The sequence below is a fragment of the Pistacia vera genome, unplaced genomic scaffold, assembly GCF_008641045.1.
Source record: "Pistacia vera cultivar Batoury unplaced genomic scaffold, PisVer_v2 Contig123, whole genome shotgun sequence".
Taxonomy (NCBI): Eukaryota; Viridiplantae; Streptophyta; class Magnoliopsida; order Sapindales; family Anacardiaceae; genus Pistacia; species Pistacia vera.
Genome location: NW_022195282.1, coordinates 869636 through 895505, shown reverse-complemented (window position 1 = coordinate 895505; position 25870 = coordinate 869636). Strand labels below are relative to the sequence as shown.

The 25870-nt window shown below is 34.0% G+C and overlaps 3 protein-coding genes across 3 annotated transcripts in view; 2 read left to right on the top strand and 1 right to left on the bottom strand.

The window, feature by feature from the left end:
- The window catches only part of LOC116116617 (DExH-box ATP-dependent RNA helicase DExH14), a 35392-nt gene extending 25198 nt beyond the window's left edge, over positions 1–10194 (bottom strand). Inside the window, exons 1-20 of the mRNA XM_031402681.1 lie at positions 9915–10194; positions 9257–9318; positions 8970–9144; positions 8041–8491; positions 7873–7938; positions 7463–7567; positions 7074–7370; positions 5738–5854; positions 5597–5656; positions 5145–5216; positions 4945–5061; positions 4694–4855; positions 1970–2035; positions 1710–1862; positions 1545–1628; positions 1209–1283; positions 984–1115; positions 841–906; positions 252–317; positions 24–146 (exon numbers count right to left, since the gene is read on the bottom strand). Coding sequence (XP_031258541.1) covers positions 24–146; positions 252–317; positions 841–906; positions 984–1115; positions 1209–1283; positions 1545–1628; positions 1710–1862; positions 1970–2035; positions 4694–4855; positions 4945–5061; positions 5145–5216; positions 5597–5656; positions 5738–5854; positions 7074–7370; positions 7463–7567; positions 7873–7938; positions 8041–8491; positions 8970–9144; positions 9257–9318; positions 9915–10024 — 2559 coding nt within the window. The 5' untranslated portion in view covers positions 10025–10194. The remainder of the gene's footprint in view (positions 1–23; positions 147–251; positions 318–840; positions 907–983; positions 1116–1208; positions 1284–1544; positions 1629–1709; positions 1863–1969; positions 2036–4693; positions 4856–4944; positions 5062–5144; positions 5217–5596; positions 5657–5737; positions 5855–7073; positions 7371–7462; positions 7568–7872; positions 7939–8040; positions 8492–8969; positions 9145–9256; positions 9319–9914) is intronic.
- Positions 10195–15720: 5526 nt separating this feature from the next.
- Positions 15721–19761, top strand: LOC116117315 (PLASMODESMATA CALLOSE-BINDING PROTEIN 3-like). Its single transcript, XM_031403354.1, has 4 exons — positions 15721–15966; positions 16225–16464; positions 16603–16636; positions 19159–19761. Exons 1-4 carry the CDS (start codon positions 15915–15917, stop codon positions 19448–19450), a joined length of 618 nt encoding a protein of 205 aa, XP_031259214.1. The 5' UTR covers positions 15721–15914; the 3' UTR covers positions 19451–19761.
- Positions 19762–23860: 4099 nt separating this feature from the next.
- On the top strand, positions 23861–24939 carry LOC116116307. The gene is made up of 3 exons (XM_031402405.1): positions 23861–23910; positions 24247–24332; positions 24425–24939. Exons 1-3 carry the CDS (start codon positions 23881–23883, stop codon positions 24684–24686), a joined length of 378 nt encoding a protein of 125 aa, XP_031258265.1. The 5' UTR covers positions 23861–23880; the 3' UTR covers positions 24687–24939.
- The last annotated feature ends 931 nt before the right edge of the window (positions 24940–25870 follow it).

The window sequence follows — 25870 nt, the reverse complement described above, 5'->3', positions numbered from 1 at the left end:
CAATCAAAATAAAACTATTTTACCTGACTTTCTATGGGAAGTTGACTTGTCAGCAATCTTAGATAGTAGGCCAATTTGTCATGAGAGGTGATTATGATGCCTTCGCCACTTTTGTCAAATTGAGGTCTCCCAGCCCTTCCAAAGATCTGAAACAGAGATACCATGAGATCATACCAAAGAGTTGATGGTAAATGAAGAACTAGTATTGAGTAACTTTGGATATATTCTCGAGAGAATCCAGGTCTACCCACCTGCATAACATCGAGCATTCCCAGGTCTCGCCAGCCACCAGCCTTTGGATCATATAATTGTGTCCCCTGGATGATTATGCCAGACAGATTCAATTCAAGAGTTAACCAGAGAAACCTATAGGAGTCTTAGGAAACTTATCAACAAAAGAGCTATCATATATACCATATATCTAAACCAAGCACAAGCACAAGCACAAGCATGCAACAGTATGGTTTCTTTTTCAGCAGAGAGAAGCAGAACAAGATCCCACTTAACTATTTCTTATTTCAAAAACCAAATAAAAATGTATTGCATACAAAATGAGACAACCAATGTAAAGCAGAGAATGCTTAAACTGGTGCAATTAATCTTGAGGGCAAAGTTTAGACCGGGTAACTTTTACTCGTAAGAAACTTCTTTACCACTTTGTATTTGCTTGTTAAATTTAATTAAAAAAAAAATAGAAAAGTTAGAATTCAACAACATAATAGACTAATGGATTCAATTTATGTAGGACAGAGTTCCTTGTACTCTTGTTTCAACTTTCTCTTCTCAGTAAAACATATTATTCATCAAATTATAGAAATAACAGTAATAATACAAACGAACCTTTATCACAACAGTATGAGCAGGCAAATTCACACCCCATGCCAAGGTTGCTGTGCAAACAAGCACCTGAAACAGAAGATAACATAAATTTTACAAAGTATATTTGGCCAAAATCAAGAAGAGCCAAGTGGAATAAGCTATACCTTCAAGAGTCCATCAGAGAAAAGCCGCTCAGTCAGACCTCTATCAGCACGTAACATCCCAGCATGATGAACACCAAATCCAAATTCAAAAAATTTGATAAGGTCTTTGTTTCTGGACTTCATGACCTCCCTCTGAAATGCATAAAATGGGAAATCTATTATAAGGAAGTTGATGGTTGATATGAAGGAATTTTAAACAAAAATGAAGCATTTATGTTTTCACACCTTGAATAAGCCAAACTGTGGATGTTCATCATTCCTAAGGAGATCCAGATCCTCATATTTTTGAGCAAGCTCAAGCTGTTCAACATGAATTATGCGAGTTCAGAAAGCAAGCATCCGCTAGAAGGTTCAGAGAGAATTTCTAGGGTGTCATTTTGGATATCTTTTGTACTAGAACTTTTGTGCCCAATGGAAGTATTGAGGGAGAGGGGGAGCAGGAAAGGTTTGTAATACTTTGCTGGTTAGAGATCCAATGAGAACACATAAGAGTACTAAAACTCACATACACAGACATCAAAACCAAATAACTTAACCACAACAGACAATGAAGAAAGTTACCAATTTCTCAGCTGTTTTTGCTGTATCTTTCCGTGAATGCACAAACACCATAGCCTGATGACCTTGCCTTAACGAATCAACAACCTAGCACAAGAGCACCAACAATCCAATAAATTACAATCAAAGAATTAAATTATATAAGAGAGTTCATATCTGAACAGAGACCTTCTTATAGCATATCTCATTCAGCAATTCATTTCGAGCTGCAAAGTTCTGCTCACTAATTCCAATATACTGTTGCGCAAGTGGCACTGGACGATAACTAGAATCAAAGAAGAAAAGGCCCATCTCTGGATTGACTCTCAAAAATTGTGCAACCTAATCATAAAAAGGGTCATAATAAAAGTGTAAAAGTAAAGAAGGCATCAAAGAAATTAAAGGCAAATGAATATAAATCTTAGATTTCAATTAGATGATCAAAGAACCTCCAAATAATTTGGAAGTGTGGCTGAAAGGCCCACTATGCGTATCATTGTCTGTGTTGACTCCACCTGTCCCAAGAAATAAATGGAAGAGTATTTAAATTTAAAACTAAATTTGTGGGTGGAAAATCATAAACATGCTAATGCATAATGGCACTATCAAATACATAAGTTAGACGAATTGCTCATACTGAGTTACGATACATCTACATGTTACAGTTCTCCTGGTGATACATGAATCAACTCAATATTCAATGAGAAACACAAAAATGAAGAGACACTGCCAAGTTACAGATGGCTATTAACAGAAACTTAGCATTGATATCAAAATGCTGAACAACGTTTTCCAACATTAGAACACATTCAAACATAGATCTCAAAACCAATTACATATTCAAACACAAAATATTCGAGCTTTATCTTGAGTTTTTCTTTTCTCCTTTTTCACACCCAATCAATCCAAGGGAATGTAATCCCTTGCTTCAAAAAAATCACGATAGAGATCCTAGAGACTCTCCCAAAGACTTATAAACAAATATCTCAGACGTACATAGGATTAGATTTCTATTATTGAAAGGATTATATTCATCTTGGTATTTCATTGTTTATCTTTACCATTTTCAGCCTGTAAATAGGCATTATGTTCATGTTGAAATCAGCCTTAAATGATTAATGGAAAAACATTGCATTCCTACAATCTCTGTCTAGTTTCTTCTCCGAATATCTCCCCTTCCTTCCCTCTGTTCTTTCCCTTCTCTTCCTGTTTTGCATAACATGATATATATCTTCAAAGCATCGACCATTCATGTCAGCCTCCCAGCTGTCTATGTAGCAGCTTCAACTTAAATCAACCAGCACTTCTGCATATACTCATTACCATATCTATATCAAAACCATATCAACCTATTTGATGCTGAGCTCCAAAATTTACAATTCAGCTTCTCAGCACCTGAGATTTTGCATAGGAACAAAACATTCGTACTATTATGTTTCAAATAACCATTCTGGTACCAAATTCAAATATATTGCTATAGAATATGATTAACACAAACACACTAAATTAAAAGAAACAATAGTACATATATCAACATAGGTTCATGAGTTTTCAGACTTGGACCAACAATTGAGTTCAATTAAAATAAAACGAAAGCTAAAATTTGTTTTTCCTTTTTATTTTTTGGCTTCTGGAGCAGTAAGCGCAGGAAGCAGAGGCAATATAGGCACCCAGAGGCCAGAAGTACTAGAGAACCAACATCAGTACTACATTACCCAATACAATAGAACACTATTGAACCCATTATCACAATCCAAGCTTGTCAAATGAAACAATAAGTAAGAACATAAGTCCGCTGTCTCATCAGAAAACTAGGAAAGCTTCACTCTCAAAGATTATCCAGAACAGAACAGAAAAACTAGGTGGTTCCTGCTGTAGATATCATAAATAGAAGATATTTATATTGAAACATTACAATTTGAATGATAAAAAGGATAAATGATCAGGGTGAAAGGAGCCTAGCCATGATAATGTGTCTCCCAACTTATATGTTTCGGAGGGATAGAAAGCTGGAGGAAACAAGTAGAAGGATGGAGAAAGAAATCATACAGCTGAGTTTATGTGGGTCTTTTTCCTCTGATTTTCTATTTCAGGAAAGGTTGCTGAAGCAACAAAACAGCTAAATATGTAACGGCATATTAAAGAGAGACTTTAGTACCAATTCTGGATTAAGAAACAAATATTTTGGCACCAATAGCTAGATTAGTAAGTCACTAGCTTCTCACGTCAGCTATTAATTCTACATTACACAAAAAAGTCACCCACTCATCACAACATTTTCCTCTACGTCAGATACATTTCACAGACATGCTTAGCATTCCACAATCTATAGCTTATATGTGGCTTATCAATTGGCATCAAACAAGAAAACTTCATAGACCCATTAATTTTACCTATCAAAAATAACTTAATACAGGCAATTTAATAGTGATCATTTCAACATGTGTGATAACAGAAGGTTTAGTCTAACAAGCACAAGAGTGCAGGTTCAGTCTTGAGAGCAACTTGATGCAAAAGTGCTGAAGGACAGTGTAGTATCTGAAATACCAGCACCTTGTTTAGGAAAGACCCACAGAGGATGACAGCATCATCTCATACACAATTAAATGCTTCAGTCATGACCACTCTAATTATAAAAGTAGTCTTCAAAGCATTATTATTCTTGTCGCAGATAATTAATAGGCACTACTATATGTACTTTTCTTTTGGTTGTGTTCTAAAAGGGAGGGGAGGGAGAACTAAAAAGTTAATTTGAAGGAGCCATCCGGGATAAAATAGCCTTTCTACTTTCTTCAGACTCAAGATCAGATGTGTAATTGTACTGACAAGTTGCAAGGGATATATATATATATATACAGAGAGACAGAGAGAGAGAGACCTATGACAACATTTTATAATCCATCTAAAAGGATTATAAAGGAAGTAGTGCTCAGCATAGCAAAGAAAAACATGTAAATTATTTGAACTCTCTAAACCAGTAAAAGCAGAGATGGTTAGACAAAGGCATTAATTTGTGAATGTAAAACAGGAATCCAAAGTTGACGAGTAAGAGAAAGGGCAAATTCAGTACACCCAAAATTCAATGCCATAAATTTTGATCCAGATTCTTCCATCTTATGTAAAACAACTGATAATCATTCAACAGTATGAGCAACAATAATCACATTACATACCTGACGGAGGGTCCGAGCAACAAGTGCCTCTATCACAGGGCCTCTATCATCATTTAAAAGATGAACCTCATCAATAATTAAGAGCTTCACCAGCATTGAGAGTGACATGTCACTGCTTTTGCGAGTAATGACATCCCATTTCTCTGGTGTTGTCACTATCATCTGATTCACCGAAAAAAAAAAAAGTGAAGCCATTTACTACAAATACATCCAGCCACAGCAAAACCAAACATACATAATTTAACAAGAACCTGAGTTTCTTCAAGTTCATTCTTTGAAAGTTGCATGTCTCCTGTAAGTTCTCTCACAGTCATATTCAAAGGAGATAAACGGTGGCCAAACGTTGATGTCACCTCAGCAGCCAATGCCTAAAACATGAGTTGAAATAAGCAATCAGCCACCCCAATCCACGAAAGGTGGAAAGAAAGGGGAAGTATATTGACAGGTTTACCTTCATGGGAGCGACATAAACTATCTTAAATTCATTTTTATGTAAGTAACCATCCTTGAAGTGCTGTCCTATCTGCAAAAGAACACCTCATTTATTGACCATATGAAATTCTCATATATATTGTACACTAGTGTCATATAAATGATTTATATTGCTTAAAAGGTTGAATGCAAAACTGAAGATATCAATATATCAAGCCAATGAAGATTACAAAGCTGTTCCAGTTATAATTATATATATCATACACTAGGGTGTCACATAATGTAATATCTCCTGTCAAAAAGCAATATTGCAAAGCTTTTCAACTTTACCAAGCTAATTAGCAAGGCACACATGAGCTGAGCATTAACAACAAAACCAAGATAGTGATCTTTTCTGAAATTACATCTAAAAGGAAGGTCAGACCCCAATAAAGAGCAAAGAAATTTGAGTTACAGCCAAAGATTGCCTACCTCATGTAGTATTGAAATCATAGCTATATTTGTTTTACCAGCTCCAGTAGGAGCACAAACCTGCAAATGCATGAAAATCACGTTGGAATAAATTCTTTCAACCACATAACTTGATATATAAATACAAAACAGATGACTTACTAGTATGTTCTCATTTGTGTAATAAACAGTTTGAAATATACGACTCTGTATACGGTTCAGAGATTTATAGCCATGAAAAGCAGCTTGAGCAAAGTCATCCAACTCCTTAATCTCAATCTGACAACATATAATAATGAACAGAATCCAGTCAGAAAATAATCAAGATCAACAAGCAAAACTGATAGCATTAATGAAGCAAGCATGCAACTAGTGCCTTTACAAAACCTCTGAAGATAAAAATCACACAGCGAAAATATTCTAGATGTATCACCATCTTGTTACTTTTAAGACAATTGTCAAAACAGTGCCATTGGAAATTTATATTTCCCAAAAGAAAAAGAAAGTTAGAGCATCGGCAAGCACGGATTCAATTGCCAACCACATATAGTGTACCATATACTTAAAGAACGCATTTCAAAGTCGAATTTTGTTAAAATAACAGAGAATCTGGTTCTTAGATCATAAGCATACAGAGGACAGCTATTAATACTATGTAGGGCAGTCAGCCCTCCAGGGTCTTCGTTCTCATGGTGGTCTACTAGTCCATTTCTGTAATTTCTCATTTCACTGTAACTACAAAATCTATTGTTTTTTATCAAGAAAAAGCATGCGGACAGCAATTTCTGTGATGGAGACTCCAGAAGGTAGGATCAATGGCACCTTTCATTTCACATATTATGACAAAAGTTTTGGATCAACAGATCAATACACTCTTAATGGTTGAGATTACATTTGATATGTAATTAATGCACATCTAAGAAACAATACATGTCAATTGTGAAATTAACCATTTAAAGTACCTCAATCTAATGAAAAACAAGTTTATGTTATAATTTTTGAAAAATATAAAGTATCATTGGCCCTAATCCACAGATGAGTGTATTTACTTTATTAGTGCACTCTCCTTGTAAAGTATTCACAAGCATACAATGTTTATGACCAAGGCAAAAACTAGCGCAAATTAATAACTAGCATTAACCACATTGCATCTTATTTCTTTAATAACAACGGGAACAACATTGAAACAGTTCCTATTGAAAATCCAGAACCTAAAGAATGTCCACAAAAAGGTGGGCACTCAGGCAATGAGAGAGAAACAGACAAACAAGGATTGCAAAAGTACCAAACGGACCGTGACTAAATTAGAACACTCTAAACCAGCAAATGTAAAAAATCTCAATATTGGAAAACCTTCTTTCAACATACATATACTGATAAACATGTCTCTCACGTATTAATTAAGAACAATTACTGACATCAATCAACAGACATAAATATCAATAATCAATAGCATAATTCACGGAATAGAATCAACATGAAATCAAAAAAGAGATACCAGCTTTTCTCCAGGTTTCATTTGTGCTGTCGGTGTTGGGGGGATAATAACCTCCTCATACCCCTTAAAGTGCTTTCTCACAGTTCCTTGAGGAAGTGCAGTGGCTGCTACGGGCCCTTGGCCAGACCCAATCAGGTCATCAAATGAATTTTTCTTCTCACTTGCTTCAAGTAAAGAAGAAAAACTTGTAGCAGACACATCGCCTTCAGCTCCATATTCAGTTCCACGTCTATGTCTCTTTTCCTCCTTGCGCCGAAGTTTATCAATTTGCTTTTCAGACTCTGTTTGAACAGTCACCTAAAACCAAAGCAGGAACCGACTACAAATTTACTATTGGATGAATTAACGGTCAACTCCAACAATTTTTTTTATCTAAAATTCAGTTGTACCTGAGTGCCATAACTAGGCATTCGTGATTGAGAATTTAAAGTAGTCTTTTCGGATTTTAACACAAGCTTTCCATGATGTATAGCATCAACAAGTTCCTTACGATGCTGAAAATGAGGATGGGTATCAATTATATCCACTTTGGAATTTAAATCTTCAATAAGGCAGTTCATAAGTTGGATTTAAATTCCAGAGTTAAAATAAAAAAGAATAAGCCACTTTACCATTCAAACATATAGACAAAACGGAACCTTAAAAGATATAGAAATGCAAAAACAGACGGAAACAAAAAAAATTCAAACAAAAACACAGGGAAAGAAGTTGTTGTTCATTAGTTCTAGAACCACCTAAAGTTTCAACTAAGTTAATGAAATAACGGCATAAGAAACTAAAATAATAATACAAATCTTACCAATATAAGGTCTTGAACAGTTTCAAAAGCACTATCCCCAACAAGATCCAATAGGTCACCAGCTATCTATACAACAAAGTAGTAAACACAAGAAACTTAGTTGTCCCAAGAAATGTGTTCAAAAAGTTGCACCAATAAACTCGGAGAAAAATAATCATCAATCATTACCTCCTCACCACGTTTCTCAGAATCAAGTACTCGACATATAGCCATTGCCAAATCATCTTGAGAAAGCTGTGAAACACTTCCTCTAACTATTCGATCACATGCATCTCTTAGCCAACTTAAATTAAAGTTTCGTGCATCAGCAGCTAATTGATAATTTGAAGCATCAGTGTGATTGTACCATCCTTCATGAAAAGGAGAAGGAGCAGTACTTTCATCCTCCATTAATTCTTCATCTTCCAAAGAACCATCAACCAGAAATCGAGCTGGTGCTCGGAAGATGAGGTCTGCACCAAATTCTAAACCATCACCACCTCCATTTACATGGCTTTCTGAAACAAGAGCAGCACTATGTTCTCTAGGTTGCAACCCAAAAAGCCTCTGAGCGAAAGAGGCAACTTTTTGCAGTTTAGCATCAGAAACATCATGACCAATTAACTTTTGCAAGTCCGACCTGCATTTCAGTATCAATTACTGCATTACAAATCTTGAATTCATCAAAGTAGTGACAAGGCCCGATAAACTGAATCTGTGAGGCCATCTAGTATGAACACTGAGCATAATTATGTTTTAAATATATTATTTTTCTCCTCTTAACAGGAAAGTTGGCTCTATTTGATATTAGGCCAAAAAAAATTCATCATTGTGTTTCCAATGCAAAGATACAACAAAATTTGAGATCCAAAAAACCACAAACTATTCAAAAGAAACTGGATGCCAGCTATATTTTAATATCTATAAAACCATTTCTGTTAATGAATTGATTACAAATGTTTACCTCAGATAATGCAACATTTTTAATAAAATGGTTCATTAACATCACATTGCCAATAAATGCAGTAACAACCTAATGGCAAAAAAAGTACTTGATATGCTAAAAACAGTCTCCAATTAAACAACTGTAGCATCAACATTAAAAATTTACTCCTTACTTTTTCTCAACAACAATCTTTCTATCAGCGACATTATCCTCCTCTGCTGGCCCACCAAAAAGGCGATAAGCTGTCAATGCCACCACAAAAAACTCTTCAGATGGCATTTCTCCATCAATCAACTCCACCACTGCCCCAATGAACTGCTTGTATGCTTGTCGCACTTCTATTGAAGCTACTCCACAAGTTCAATAAAACATTTAAAACTTTAGAATAAAATTTCAAGCAGTGTATACAAGTTCATCAACAAGAAGATATAATTTCAAGTCATTATGGTGTTATAAAACCTTCTTCCCATCGATGTACGATCTTCCGTGCAAGCTCTGAATCAGCAAGTGAGTTTGCTGAACTAAATCACAAAAGTCAAAGCTTTAAAAAATCATTTGGAATAATAGCTGAACCAGAAAATATATATAAATTAATCATATAGTGTTATTATACCCAAACCAAAAGTAAATTGCATTTCACTAACTATTAAGTTACTGCTGAAACCAAAAGCCAATCAAGTCCTACTTTGAGCTGGACTGTTTAAATCCCTCAAATGTCATATGTCTAAATCAATAATTGTTTATCTAAATTTCTTTTTCTTATAGGTTCACTACACTATCTATTAGCTAAAATCTTTTGTTTGGATTACCATATGAATTTGAACCTGCATTCTTGTGATTAGGCTTGATCCGCATTACAACGGAAAGTGCAATTACAACTTAAATACTATCATTCTACTCTTACCTTGCAACTGCATGGTTACTTCGAACAAAAATAAAAAAAAAAATCAGCAAAACCTCTCACCCTAATTTAATTAAAGAATAACAATAATTCTAGAATTCCAAATTCTATATTCTTTTTATTTTCCTGCGTTTTCTCGGCAACCAAACAGTTACTAACTGATTTTTTCAATAAATTATAACGAAAGTGAATTTAGATAAGGAGTAGTGAATTTACTTGCGTGGCCTCTGGAGATTCTGTAGAATGGCTTTGCGTTGGAGATAGGCCTGATCGATGTCGAACGGGTCTCTGAGAGAGTTTGTCAAGCGAGGAAGCTGGAGTATCATTCTTATTATTGTGTTTGGTTTCGCTTTTCGTTTTCGCTTTCGCTTTCGCTATCGCTTTCGTTTTTGTTAGTAACGACTGAAGGTTTAAGCTCAAACCTGGCGAGGGGTTTTGGTTGATGAATTGAAAAGATTTTGGAGCAATTTGTTGCCACGCGAAACTGATGGTACTGGTAGAGTGCCAGTGACGATCCGAATTCGAAGTAATGAGAATTTTTTTTTTTGAAATCGAAGTAAGGAGAATTGAGAACAATGTCGGGAGTCTGATTTTATATAAAAGCTTATGGAGGGCGCCTTGACCTTGGCCACCAAGGCACCAAGTAATTATGAATTGATTTGGGCTTGGGCTGAGGTTCTTACTTTTTGGGTCAATTTATGAGCTAACTGTTTTCTTTTAGCCTACTAAATGCACACCATTTAAATTCTACTCATACCATGTATAAGTTTAGGTTTCGAGGGCAAGACTAGATCCCTTAGGCTAAAACTGAAGTTAATTTTTGAGTGGTCCAATTTACCCCGTTTTGGACTAAATAATATTGGAGGACGTATAGCATTAATGAAGGCAATTAAATGTTTACTCCGTAAGAAAAAAAAACAAAATGAGTTGCATTTATGAAATTTATGGGATACTATAAGAAAAAAATTGAATATTAAAACATTTAAATAGTGTGTGTTAAAAGAAGCTAGATTTATTCAAGAGTTAATGACTTTTTTTCCAATGTTTTAATAACCAACCCGACGTAAAACCCAATAAAGTTGTCAAGTCCCGATTTGACCAGCCGATCAAATCGGGTGACAAATTTTAAAATTCAGCAAATACACTCTTAAAAATTACAGTTAAGTCGCTACAGGTTTGAAATTTAGAAAGCACACCCCAAATACAAATCGGTCGACAACTGGTTGGTGGCGGCGACACCCCAGATGCAATCTCAATCGTTCCTTAAGCCCATTCCTCATAAAATCAACCCAAGATCTAGCCGAAATCGGCATTCTAGACCAAATCTCACCGACACGGCATCAACAACCCTTCCCATCACCTCGAAAATACTACCCTTTTCCCCCCAACGAAAACCCACCTCATCCCACTCCCATTAGCCTCGCTAATCATTGACAAAAGCTAGTTGTTTCCGCCACCATTTTTCTTTTCGATTTTCAGTCAATTCACTCACCGGAAATCAGCTCCGTCGCCACCATTGCACTCACCGACACTTTCTTTTCAAAAGCCCCAACATTTCGACCTTCAATTGCTCGCCGATCATCATCCCAAATTCTAGAGTTTTGGGTTAATAGAGAAAATGTTAACCCAATCTGGTGAAGCTCCCGATTCCCAATTAAACCAGCTAAACCAGCCGAGCGGAGCCGAGTTTCAAAACAGTGCTTTTTCCCACCCAAATAATGGCTTAATGACGCTTTCCCATCCACATACTTTTAAAATATCATTTTATTATCCAAATTTATATTTCGACAACAAACAAATAGCAAACTCAGTCTAGATTGTTAGAGTTTTTGAAAAGGGGAGGCTGATAAGTCTTTTGATGGTTGTGATTGGTCGAAATTTGACTTGGGAAGGGCGATGACGCAAACCCTAATCATTCAATTACCCGCGATTGGTAGGGTTGATGGGAGTAGGGTTTGAGAGGTTATGGTGAGTGATGATCGGAAAAGAGAATAGTGATAATGTGGGGTTGCAACGAAGTCAGAATTGAAAACATAATATAAATTTAAGTAATAAAGTGATACTTTAAAAGTTCATGGGTGAGAAAGTGTCATTATACCATTATTTGAGTGGGAAAAAGTAGTTCACTCTTTATTTAATGTCACTATGTGAAACCAATAGACCAATCTCTCTCTCTCTTTACAAAATATAATAATAGAATTAAAGAATAAATATAATTCTAGTAATCTCCCAATAAAATATGTATCATGTGTCAAAATAAGTGAGGCATAAGAGATAAAGAGAGAGGGAGATAGGGACTGAAGTTGTAATTTACAAAACTTTCTATGTCAACCAGATGACGTGGCGCAACTCAACTTGCTTTTCATACTGTTATATATATCATCTCAAAATCTGGTGGCATGTTCATGTTGAGTTGAATCGGGGTCAAATTGTTGTACAATTTAACCAGAAATAAATCATCAACAGTTTGACTCAAAAAACCTTCTAATTTTCAATATGACTCAATTTTATATTAAAAATGGCTTTTTATCTTAACCCTCATGATATTTCAAAAATAAAATTCTCCTAACATTCGTTAGTTATTAATGTGCCGTTAGAATTTTAAATGTCATGATTTAAATTACATTTATACTGTTTATTTTATCATCAAAAAATTAACCGTAGGAGAATTATGTTATTTTATTGTTTTTAACCCATGAAAAAATCTTGGCGTATTTAAAAATTTTATATAAACTTTTACAATTTGTAGATTTTTAATAAATGTTTAACATTATGATTTTATCACCGTATGAAGAAACCAGATTATTATAACAACCTTTTCTCTCAATTATAATAAATAACAATTTATCCTATGCTTCCCTTCTCGAGTGTTAATAAAAATAGTTGCGAGAGCTATTTTTATATCGGTAATTCCAAAATCTCAAGGGATTGGTTAAAGTTTGTGTTAACGGCTTGAGTATCCTGATCATTAGAAAAAAATAAATAAATTATACAACATTGTTAGTATTTCCTTAACGTTTCAATAATTAATATAACAAATTAAATGTAAAATATATTCGTCAATTAGCAATAAAGATTCTAATTAAAAATAATTAAAGTGGGTAAATTATTGTTTTTAATATTTAAGAGAAAAAATTTGTTATTAAACTCTTTTACATATTGGTAGCTCCAAAGATGACAGAACAGTCAAAACAAATGAAGAAACAGAGCAGCAGGGGGGTCCAGTGCCAACCAGGATTGTTGAATTTATGAGACAAATTAAGGCTACAATAGTAGAGACTGTTATTTAAGGCAGAATCAAACATCTATTTTTAGTATTTCACTAATGTTTTGTTGGAAGTTTTTGCTTTAAACACAATCACTCTCATGACCACTCATCTGTTCTATACCTAGTTGGTATATCTTATAATTTTAGCGTAAATATATTTCCTAATATTATTACACTATTAAATTCATATTTCATCAAACATTTTAGGATATTGATATTAAAAAAGTTATGAACATCAAATCGATCAAGAGGATCATGATAGATATTGCTTGATAATATCATTGAATTAGCATCATGGTAGGGTCTCTTTTTATGCTACCACATGATATTCTTCCTTTTGGGAATATTATGATGTCATCCGTGAGCTTATAATTATTTAACATCCGATGGATTTTTCGCCTCTTAAGAAGTGTAAGAGTATTTTTTATTTTTTATTATACTGTAAGATATCAAGGCTTCGTTTGGTTGGATTTTGGGAATACTACTTTTAGTATTCCCAAAAAAGTTAAACAGTAAAATACCCAAAAACTCACAATATTATTCAACTTTATTCAACATTTTTTAAACCCCCTAAATTTGTTAATTCAATTAAATACCCCTAAATATTTTTAATGTTTTTGTTACGGCGACTCCGGCCACCCTCCGGCGGTGGTGGCCGGCTGTCCGTATTTGAGGGTGGATTGGGGGTGTTTTTGTTAACTTTTAATGTTTTATTATAAGGGGTGTTTTGTAAAAAAACAAACATAGGGGGTATTTTATTAATTTGTAAATCCTACATCGTAATACCCGCCCAATTCAACTTTTTTTTAACTTTTTTCAAAAAACTTTTCCCAAAAACACAAAATTGTGAACCAAACGGAGCCCAAGACACTACCACGGGTGGGATTAGTTGGGGGGTTACCTTACTCCAGTAATGTCTATCTTATAGTACTTACATATAAAATGTTATATTCACAATCTTTTCTCACAACCTCAGCATGACAACTCGTAATGAGTCATACTTTGGTCCCACCTGATATATTGTAGTTGACCAATTACAGGCTGTCACGTCGGGGTTAGAAGAAGAAGTTTGTGAGAAGAAGATGTGAGTGTAGCATTACTCTACTTACATTACCATGTTTGGTTGTCAAGTAATATAAGGATTCCAGTAATCCTCAAATACCAATATTAATCACTGTTAGTTATATAGGTAATAATTTGATTATCACCATTTTTTTAGGTATTCTAAAATTACTTGGAAAACTTATTTTTGGTTAAAATTTTACCCTTTATTAATAAATTTTTAGGACAATAATATCCTTGTTATCTAAACAAATCGACTAGATCTGACTGATCGTGCGCCGTTCTGGCGACTGCCGATGGTGGTGGCCGACGACCGACAATGGCTTAGGTAAGTGGAGGCGATTTTGTTAAAAATTAAACTTCTATTTAAACTTAGGTGTTTTAGCAAAATCTCAAATATAAGAGGTTAAAAAAATAGTTTAAATAATAATGATAATTATATAATAACAATATTAAAAAGAAGGCAGAACGACTTACACCTACCCAAGGTTTGGAGAAACGACATAGTGATACCCAAAAGGTTTCAAAAAGACAAACAGGTACCTTTCGGTAGAGAAAAGACTAGAATGCCCATAGAGAAATATTAGTCTATTTTTTAATTACTTTTAGACCCCTTAAGTTTATTAATTTCATCAAATACCCCCAGAAAAAAGTTTAAAAATTAACAAAAATACCCCCACCCACTCATAATTGCCAGATTCCGACGGCCATCGCCGGTGGTAGCCAGAATCTGTCACAACGGTCTACACCATCACTGGAAATAGCTGATAGTTCACCGATCTGGCCGGAAAATCTTGGCCATCGTTAACAGTCAACGACGGCCACATCTTTGATCGTCAATTTTCGGCCAGATCTGGCCTTCTCACGTTAGATATGGCCTTTTTCGGCCAGATCCGTGGTGGATTTGGCCGAAAAATGCCAGATCGGTGAACTATCGGCCATTTTCGGTGGTGGCCGGCAGAATTTGGCAAGTATGGGTGAGTGGGGGTGTTTTTGTTAATTTTTAAACTTTTTTCTGGGGGTATTTGATGGAATTAATAAACTTAAGGGGACTAAAAGTAATTAAAAAAAATAGACTAATATTTCTCAAAGGGCATTCTAGTCTTTTCCCTAACGAAAGGTACCTGTTTGTCTTTTTGAAACCTTTTGGGTATCACTATGTCGTTTCTCCAAACCTTGGGTAGGTGTAAGTCGTTCTGCCTTCTTTTTAATATTGTTATTATATAATTATCATTATTATTTAAACTATTTTTTTAACCTCTTATATTTGAGATTTTGCTAAAACACCTAAGTTTAAATAGAAGTTTAATTTTTAACAAAATCGCCTCCACTTACCTAAGCCATTGTCGGTCGTCGGCCACCACCATCGGCAGTCGCCAGAACGGCGCACGATCAGTCAGATCTAGTCGATTTGTTTAGATAACAAGGATATTATTGTCCTAAAAATTTATTAATAAAGGGTAAAATTTTAACCAAAAATAAGTTTTCCAAGTAATTTTAGAATACCTAAAAAAATGGTGATAATCAAATTATTACCTATATAACTAACAGTGATTAATATTGGTATTTGAGGATTACTGGAATCCTTATATTACTTGACAACCAAACATGGTAATGTAAGTAGAGTAATGCTACACTCACATCTTCTTCNAAAAAAAAAAAAAAAAAACCATTCACAAACCGACATCAAAACAAAGGGCAGAGCCAGCCCAGGCCACCTTCATCCCACCATCTAAATCCATTCTCTCTCTCTTTCATGTTTATTTTTGTCTAGATATACTCCCATTCTCACTCTCTTCAATACTCTCTCTGTGACTCTGTCTCTCTCTCTCTTTCTCTTTCACCCTCTGCAACAAAACTATCTTTTAGCTTACTTAGCTAATTTCATGGCGGTTTTAGTGCTTTTAGTTCTCCTTCTTGGCATCACTGGCCATTCTAGTGAGCTCTTTAACTCACATTTCTCTGTTTTTGTTTTTTGCTTTTAAGGTTTCTACCTTTTGTCTCTGAACATGGATCTGCTTCTGTAATATTTTTTCCCTAATACCTGTTGTCCATAGTAAAGCATCAAACTTTTATCTTTTTTGTTTTCTTTTTTGAAACCCATTTTACAGATCTTCTCCATGTTTTGAAAAACTCTACTCTTTTGTTTTTCTTATGCATATTTGTTTTTTTTTTTTTTTTTCCTTTTTTGGATAGCTGCCAACTGGTGTGTTTGCAAGGACGGTGGAGGCGACGCTGTATTGCAGAAGACACTGGACTATGCTTGTGGAGCTGGAGCTGATTGTAACCCTATCAAATCGACCGGGGCGTGTTACAACCCCAACACCGTCAAGGCCCACTGCAGTTTCGCCGTTAACAGCTATTTCCAGAAGAAGGGTCAAGCTCAAGGCTCTTGTGACTTTTCCGGAACTGCTGCTATCACTACAACTGATCCCAGTAAGCCTTCACTTTCACCACCAAACCCACTTTCTCTCTTTGCTTTTTTTCTTTTTTGGGGTTTCTTAATTTACATTTACCTGAAGATTAAGTTATTTTTTTTCTGAGCATTTACTCCTTGTCCTTGTTGATTTACAGGCTCCAATGGCTGTCAATACCCTGCTAGCGCCAGGTATGATTGAAAATGAGCTGCCCTTTTTTTCTCTTTTTATTTAAAAAGTATTTAATTTTAGTGACTTTTTTTTTCTTTTGACATGACGATTTACTTGTTTGAAAATTTGTTCTTTATGTGGTGGTGAATGTGTCAGTTCTGACTCTTTTCAGGATAGTGTTTGAGGGTGCTCTTATTTTTTTTTTTATAAAACTGGGCTGCCCCTAAATATTTGGTTGGTAACAATTTACCACGAGAAGTAAAAATTTATGGACGGTCCGATTTCTCCCTCTGGATTGCTATATAACATCACCCGTCCAATGTTAACAGTAACATTAATTTATTAATTACAATTTGGTATTTTGTTGGTTTGTCTTCAACATCATGTCTTTAGACTCCACACATCTCCGCACGTTTTATTGGAGAGTTTTTGCATAGATTTCAGATTCACTATTTATCATAAAGAACCTGGATCGAAGTCTGATATAGATACAGTTTAAACTAAGTTGAGGTACCTAAATAGGCAGTAATGGCATGAACTGGCTTAAAAAATTTACTAAGTGGTCAGAGACTCAGAAGAATATAATAATTAAAGTTTTAGCATTCCATTTTGGTGTTGTCTTAGCTAAGATTCCTTTGTCTAAAAGGCCTTTATTTTTTACACTTACCCATTTCTTCTGGTGGGATGGGCATCTTTGTTGTTATATTCCTGAAGAGAAAAATATTGGTTTATGAAAAAAAAATTATTGTATTTGAGATTAAACAATTTGTTATTAAATCTATCACTCACTTTGATCTTATTCACTGGGTGAACTCTTTTTGTCATATTGTATATGAGATTAAACAATTTGTATTTGAGATTAAACAATTTGTTATTAAATCTATCACTCACTTTGATCTTATTCACTGGGTGAACTCTTTTTGTCATATTGTATATATGCATGATGATGTTCCTGACTGCCTCATGCTTGGCCATTTGAAAGCTGGTAGAGCCATGAGTGGGAAGCCCTTTAACACTTTCTTAAAAGATGCTGCAATTATTGGTATCTAACAGCCTTTAAGTCTTTTACCAACGGTGAATTAATCTCTCTCTAGGATTTAACCAGTTTATTTAAATTTTAACGAAAGAAAATAATGGAAACCCAGAAAGCGCCAAGACTTGAACAGTAGAAAGTGTATTGGATTGAACACTTTTCTGTTCTTACTGCCAAACTGTGTCACAATGGTTACCGTCCACGTGTTGTGGATGGCCTTTAAAGCACAAAATGACATTTTTTTGACACATGCTTTGATGTAATCTCTTTTGATGATAAGCTAAAACGGTGGGGAGGGAGAGGGATTTTAACTTTTTAACAGTGGGCTGCAGCTTGTCAACATTCAAACAGCAAAAAGATGCGGCTGCCATCTGAATGGTGGGGCTCTCTTGCTTTTGGCTGCGACTTGCGAGCCATCTTTGAGCCTAGAGATTGCACGCTTATTGAGATTCGAGCCCAACTTTTGGAAATTTGCGATGGTCTGGTGACTCTGGTCTCTGATCTCGAGTCTTGTGCATGTACAGTATTACCAAATTTATGGGAGCACTCTCCTGTAGTATCATTTCTTTTTATCAATAAAACGCAGGGATGATCTTTGGAATGGAGTTTTTTTTTTTAAACAGTTGCAAATTAAAACAAAAGTTACAAAAACCCTTTTGCTCATTGGGGGAGAATCGATATCAAGAGATTTTATATAGCAAGCTTACCTTTTCTATTGAATTTTCAACATGAGTGCACACTAGACAGGACAGTAGTGTGTGTGGAAACTGATAGGGTATTAGTACTGGTATCTTAATATTACCGAGTTGATGGTACTTCTACCGGTAACATTACCAAACTGTTTGTGTAGATCTAACAGTTGTGTCGGATGGGTAGATCTAACGGTAGTGTCCCACCCGGGTTTAAGCATTATTTTGTTATTCATTATTTGACATGCATCTTGAAAAGATGAGTTGTGTTAGTGAAACAGCTCGTGCAAATAAAGCAGGATATGTAAAACTCTTGCTAGTAAATGTTAGGTCTTTCTAACAACAGTATATGCGTTGCAAGAACAATTAGTTTGTGAAAATTTTTCATTGAAGTTTTGTAAAAGTCACGGGAATAGGATACTGTTTGATAGAACTGTGCAATGTTGACTATTCTTTGATGATACTCTGCTTGATTTTAGCTTTCAGCAGTTTGAAGAGTACGTGACAGTCAAGTTGAACTTTTTAGTGTGGGCTTTGAACTAGTTAGTTTGTTTTAAACATGCATGTTATATGATAAAGATATGCTATGAATCGTTGATTAAGCAACTCCTCTTTACACCGAAACTGAATATGGAACTTAGACTTCAAGTTTTACACCATACTTTCTTTTAGATAATATGCATTGCACTAAGCAATCTAGTGTTTTTGATACTTATGGATATTTTCTGCTCACCTTTTGTCTTTGAATGTTATGATGACTGAAATATATGTATTTCTTTTATCCTCAATATGGTAACTCCATTTGCTTGGTTCGTTTCAGCTCTACAGGCACCACCACAGGGACACCAACGACACCAACAACACCTGTTTCATCAAATACCCCAACTACCACTAACCCCTCAACCACTAATCCAACAACCACCACCACTCCATACACCACGACACCTTCAAATGGAATGATAGGAGGAGTCGGCTCAGGTTCAGGTTTAGGCCCCACCGGAGCAGGCATCAACACCGATTACAGTCATGGTGGGTTGAGACTCGCAAATTCTGCCTGGTTGTCTTTCTTCGTGACCCTCTTCGTTTCTGGCATAATCCTCTTGTGGGGTTAAAGAATCCAAGGACTAGTTTGCTGTAAGGTTGTTGGTTGTGGTGGTGGGGTAGAGTTGTCATTGTTGAAGCTGGATTTCAATGTGCATAGGTGGGTATGCCTGTGGTTCTGTTGTTAATTATCTAAAGACATATTCTAGCTAAGTTTTTTGTTCTTTTCTTCTTCCCTTCTACTTGGCAAAAAGGATGAGCTCCTTATTCCTTCTAGCCTGTGGAAGTTCTCTTGTGCAATTCTCTTTGTTTTGTACATCTAGATCTAGAAAGCAGCTATTTATCATATTTATGAGAAATTTAGAACCTATGTTCTTATTTAGTTCTGCTGTGTCACTTATTATGGGTGTCTCATAGCAAAATGTGCACTCAAGTTTTGTATCGAGGCGCCAGCGCCACACGGTCTAGGTGTTAATTTTTAAGACATTTTCGACTACGTTTTGAGCGGTGTGGTATTGAAGTTGATTTCTTAAAAAAGTATACTGATTCATGAACCAAGCATGTGAAAGAAACTCTTAATGGAAGTGCTCTAAAACAAATCTCCTGGTATTGCTAGAATTTTGCTTCCTCTGATTTTGTAATTTCTGTACCTAAAATTTTGTATGAATGAGAGTTGATTGCATTTCAATCAAGTATAACACTAATTTGAAATAAATTAGGAAGAGAAAACATATAAACTGGCAAATTTCCAAAAGCCCATAAAAGATTAGGAATTAGGATTCAGCATAGCTGAACTCGACAACAGAGCAAAGATTCAAGCTTTCAAGATCTGAATCACCATATATTAAGTTTCAGAATAAGGTCCCTCGTTCTTGAAGGATCTGCATTGGATCTGTAGCTCTGATTAAAGGAACACATTAAAAATTTGCAGCAACAATATCAGAGAGACAGAGACTTGCTAAATAAATAAATATAACTTTCTGGAGGATTTGGATTCGGAAGCTTGGTAATGGAGACCCACATCCACATGGTATGAATATTTTTAATTCTTCTTCTTTATGATTCTCACCTTTTTTTTATTATTTTCAACTGACATGTGTGAATCTTTGTACTTTTCGTTTGCAGAATTGTTTTGTGCCGTATGATTTGTTTATGTTATGAGATTATTGTAATGTTTTTTTTTTTCATCACAGCTTGTTTCTTCTGTCTTTGATTTTCTTTATTTTGTTTCTGTTGCGGTTAATGGGAGTGTGTCTCAGTCTTTAGTTCCACATAATATACATTTTATTTGAAATACGAATAAAACACTCAAAACACACGCACTCTTAGAGATGTCAGAATGATCCATGGATTTGGGGCTCCTAATGGGCCAGAGTTGGATAGTAAAATATTTTGGGTGGGTCGGATTTGAGTTTGAATATCTTGATCTAAATTACTTTGGGGCGTGTAATAAGAATGCAAATTTTGACCCTAACCTACTCCATTCACCCCAAAAACATACAACTAGAAATAAATGCTTATATATAATATCTAACATTAGATTAGAAGTATTATTTATAAAAAAATTATATTTATCTTCTCTCTTTTTTTTTTCTTTTTTTTTTTTTTTCCAAATAAAAGAAAACCCTGGCCACCACAACCTTATTCCTCCATTGACTTACTTCAAATGGTTTTCTTGTCAGCTTCTCACTTGTGAATATAAAAATAAGGTAAGTAATTTAATATAATTACTTGATCATTTATTTTATTCCACTTTATAATTATATGAACATTAATTTTATATTAAAAAATTTCTTTTATATTGTCAAATTAAGTAGTTTAGGTTATGAATTATGATTTTACGTTATTTGAAATCGGATTTATTATAAAATTATAATTAAATTCAATATTATTTTATACCTTTTGTTTATGATTTGTTTGGATAATTTTTGTTGTAGAATTATTAAACTTCGACTATAAATTTTGTAATAGATAATTAAAATTATTATTTATTATTTTGATTAATTTATTCTAAGAAATACAGTTAAACCTCGATAAATTAATACTCAATAAATTATTAACCTCAATTAAATAATATTTTTGGTCGATCCCAACTTAAGACCAATGTGGTAAATTAATAATTCGCTAAATTTATAAGATAATAAATAAAAATAAAAAAACACACATAGATACCACTTGATATATAAATTAGTAATCTCCTTATACATCAAAATTTTACATATACATCCATTTTGAAAGGGATTTGTGAATTGTTTAGTGCCAAGAAAAAAGCACTCACGTATTTATATACAACAAGAATAAATATAATATGATATTTACAAAGAGAAAACAGTTTCCTATAGACTAATTCTTATGCCACATTAATTATGAAAATTTAAATACAATTTGTTTTAAAATTGCAAAATTTTAACCCGTGAAAAATGCTATATTACAACATTTTATAATATACTGAAATTCATATTTTCGAATAGTTTTCTGATAGAGTAATGTTATATGCACCACACTAATTCTCTAATTATCTCGGGTTTAAAATAAATCTACATTAATTCAAAAATTATCCTCAATTGTATATATATAATCACTTTTTAACTCTATAAGTAATATCAAAAACAATTGAAGCCATTGTAAGAGTCACTCATTCGATGAACATACAACTTATAGGAAAACAAATCTATATGGATTGTCATAAACGGTAGAAAATGGGATTAAATATTTGTGTTGTGGGAAAAAATTGATTTTGATAAAATATTATTTCATTTTAAAATGAAGAAAATATTATAAAAAATGTTGAAAGAAATATGGGTGAGGGCTAAGATTTGAATGCTTTTAAATAAAATTCAATTTACTTTTTGAACTTTTGTTCGGGAGAAATACAATCTCTCTGCATAATTTTTTTTATTTGTAAAGGTATAGTTGGCCAGACTAAAAAAAAATAAAATAATGGGGGTTGAAAAGACATTTAGCAGGGGCTATTTAGTATCACTCTTTCTGATACATGAATATTTAGTCCTAATGTTCTGTAAATTATAAATTTTGTATTATAATTATTAAATCTAATAACTCAACATGTATCATAAATTATATTTTTTTTTTTGATGACCAGGGTGTACAACTAATCCCCCTAAACTCTGGAATCACCAACAGGGTAAGAGCTCTAGTGTCCATTCTATTGGCAACTAAGGAGATATTCAAACTTAAGACCTCTTGAGTAATACACTTAAGAGTCTTCATCGAACCACTCGACCATCCATAGTTAATTCATAAATTATAAATTTGCATAACATCAAATGAATCCCAGAAAAAAAAAAATAGCTTCTAGTTTGTAAATTCAACTTTCCTTAATAAATTTTGGATATAATTACAATAAAAAAAAAAAAACAATTTCTACTTCAAAATTTTTAAAAATAGCACTTTTGGCTATATAACGAATCACCAACTGTCAGCGTATTCCAAGAAATTTAGGCTCCGTTTGGTACACTCTTTAAAATATTATTTTGGTTTTCCCAATAAAGTTAAACAGAAAATTGGTCTTTGGTTCTCTTATTCTCAAAATATTATTTCATATTATTCAATTTCTTTTAAACCCCCTAAATTTGTAATTTAACTAAACACCCCCAATTTTTTTTTTTTTTTAAATTGACAAAAACACCTTAGCAACCCACATTTACCAGATTCCGGTTACCACCGTCGGAAGCTGGTCGGAATCTGTTATAATGGCGCACTACTTGCTGAATCTGGTTAGTAGTGCGTTGATCTAGCCTTTTTCGGCCAGATCTACGATGTATTTGGTCGAAAAAGGCCAGATCTATGGCCAAAGATCTGGCCGTCAATAGCCAGATCTTTGGCCGTAGCTAGTCATCAACGACGGCCATATTTTTGGCCGTCATTGACAACCAAATGCGGCTAGATTTGGTCGAAAAAGGCCATATCGATGCACGATCGGCCATATCCAGTCGGTCGTGCGTTGATACGATGACTCCGGCCACCCTTCGGTGATGGTGGCCGACTGTTCGTATTTAATGGGTGAATTGGGGGTGTTTTTATTAATTTTTAATATTTTATTATTAGGGTGTTTAGTAAATAAACAAACATAGGAGAATATTTTTGTTAATTTTTAAATCCTACATTGCAATATCCATCAAATTTTTTTTTTTTTTTTTCAAACTACTATTCTGAAAAGTATCGTAATAATGAACCAAAGGAAGACTTAATTAAAACATCATGAAAAGTATCGTAATAATGAACCAAAGGAAGACTTAATTAAAACATCATTTTAAGTTTGCAATTAATTAAATAACTATAAAATTTAAAACTCTTTATTAAATAATCTTTTGCTTAAGAATATAAGCTTAAACGGTGTAAACTTATCTATAAGCCTACTTTTGTGTTTTTTTAAGAGTTGAAATAGTGTTTTAATAGCCGCGCCGTAACTTCATAAAGAAAAGATGAAGAAGTCGATAAAGCAAAGAAACAAGTCTCATCCATAGAATCACGCCTGACGATGACTAAACTTCATGTTCCAGTTGCAGTGGTAATTAAAATTAATTTACCATTCTCATTCATAATCTTCCATTGCATTCGTAAATCTTTAATGTCTTTACTATCTTTCTATTTCTGTTCAATAACAATTAACAAAGCTGCCGTTCATGCATTTTCCACTTTCGCTAAAATTTTCTGAATCTGCTGCACATTTAAAGATTTTTTCTGAGTCTTCTGGATTTTAGGACGTGTAATTTTTACTGTTCAAGTTTGCATGTGCCGTGATGGTACATTATTTGCTACTGTTATTTTTATTTTATTGATTGTATTGATGAGGATGTGAAAATTATTTGTTGGAGTAATTATTTGATGATTTGTTTAATTGCAGGGCGAACTCTGTGAAATATGTGGTGATGGAGGTTTTGAAGAGTGTAAAGTGACGTGTGATCAGTGCAAAGTTGCGTGCCAACATATGTATGTTTGAAAGATTAGTGAAGTGTTCTTGTTATTTTTTCAATCTTTGCGTAATCAAATTAAAATAAAATTTTGAAAATTTCTTTTATCAGGTATTGCATGCGCCACAACAGTTTGGTAGCTCCAGAAATTTGGTTTTGTCAAGAATGTTGCCTTAGCAATCACTTAGTTGTGGAATTGCCTATTGAAAACAAGAAAAGTGTGGTAATTGAGGAAGAACCAACTCTTCAAGCACTGTTTTCGCCTTCTTTAATGACAGGCGGACAGCCAAGAGTCCATTCATGTACTTCTCGGCGAAAGGGCAATACAAGGAAAAAGGGAAAGAAGCTTTCAGGCAAGAAATTACAAAATTAAAACTGTTGATTGTCCTTTTTGTGCTGTGAAATTATGCTTAAATGTTTCTTTTGGTCTAGGAAATTCTGTGTTGTTCATGATAAAATGTTGTTATTTAGCCCCAGAATTTTTTCCTATTATTGGAATATTTTGGGGTTTTCTTTTCCTCAGAGTTGTTATCTTTCAGGTAATGAAATTTTGGGGTTATGTTTGAAATTCAAAACTTTCTAAGGTTGAGCATTTATAGAATGTCAGTTGTAAACATTTAAGTAAATAATTCCATCAGGAACTGTTGCAGTTGTCAAAACATTTGTAGGAGACAATAGTGAAATTAATTTAAAATTTGAATGCCAAAGCATAAGATATTAGAGACAAGAGATGTATAAATTTAAATCATTTCAATAACATGAATATGAACATGGATCCTTTACTGTATACATTCTGGGTAAAAACAAAGATGCTATAACATTATTGTCAGCAACTAGCATTTTTGATAAACTTTTCGAAGAATGAAAAATAGTTTGAAAGTAAAGTTCAATTTTTTTACCCTAAAAGTTGATTCTAAAAGTAAGTAAAGTTCAATTTTTTTATCCTAAAAGTTGATTCTAAAAGTAATGTATGGTTTTTAATTGAAAAATTAAAACTGAAATTGGTGTTTGCAATCAATTTTCTACTCCAAACTCTAAGCATGTCAATGTAGGATGCCCCACTCACCTACCTGCACAATTAGTGTTCCATTCTAATCCTGATATGACTTAATGAGTTGGTCGATAGATTAACTAGCATGCTTCCTGACTCTGTATTTTAAGCTTCCTCAAAGTCCTTTTCTCTTGGTTCACTTTAAAAGCCACCTGCAGCATAGAAATCTCGAGTTTTAGAATGAAATGGGACCATTGAACATCCTGCCACTTCTAAACTCGATGTCTTTTGAGGTAGAAATTTTATTTATTTCCTTAAAAGGTGAATTCATATAGTTGTTTCTAGGGAAGAAGAGAGAAGGATATAAACATAGAATCAACCTCTAAGGTTGACACAACATGGGTGTGTTTGATGTACTTATGGGCAAAAGTAGTGTAATTCCCCTTAATTAACTTGGGATATCTTTTAATTCTCCCTTTTGGGATTCAAATGAATATATCAATTTGACACAATTTGGCCTTAAATAAAAAAAAAACATGAAGTTACTGTTTGGGAGAATAGAATAA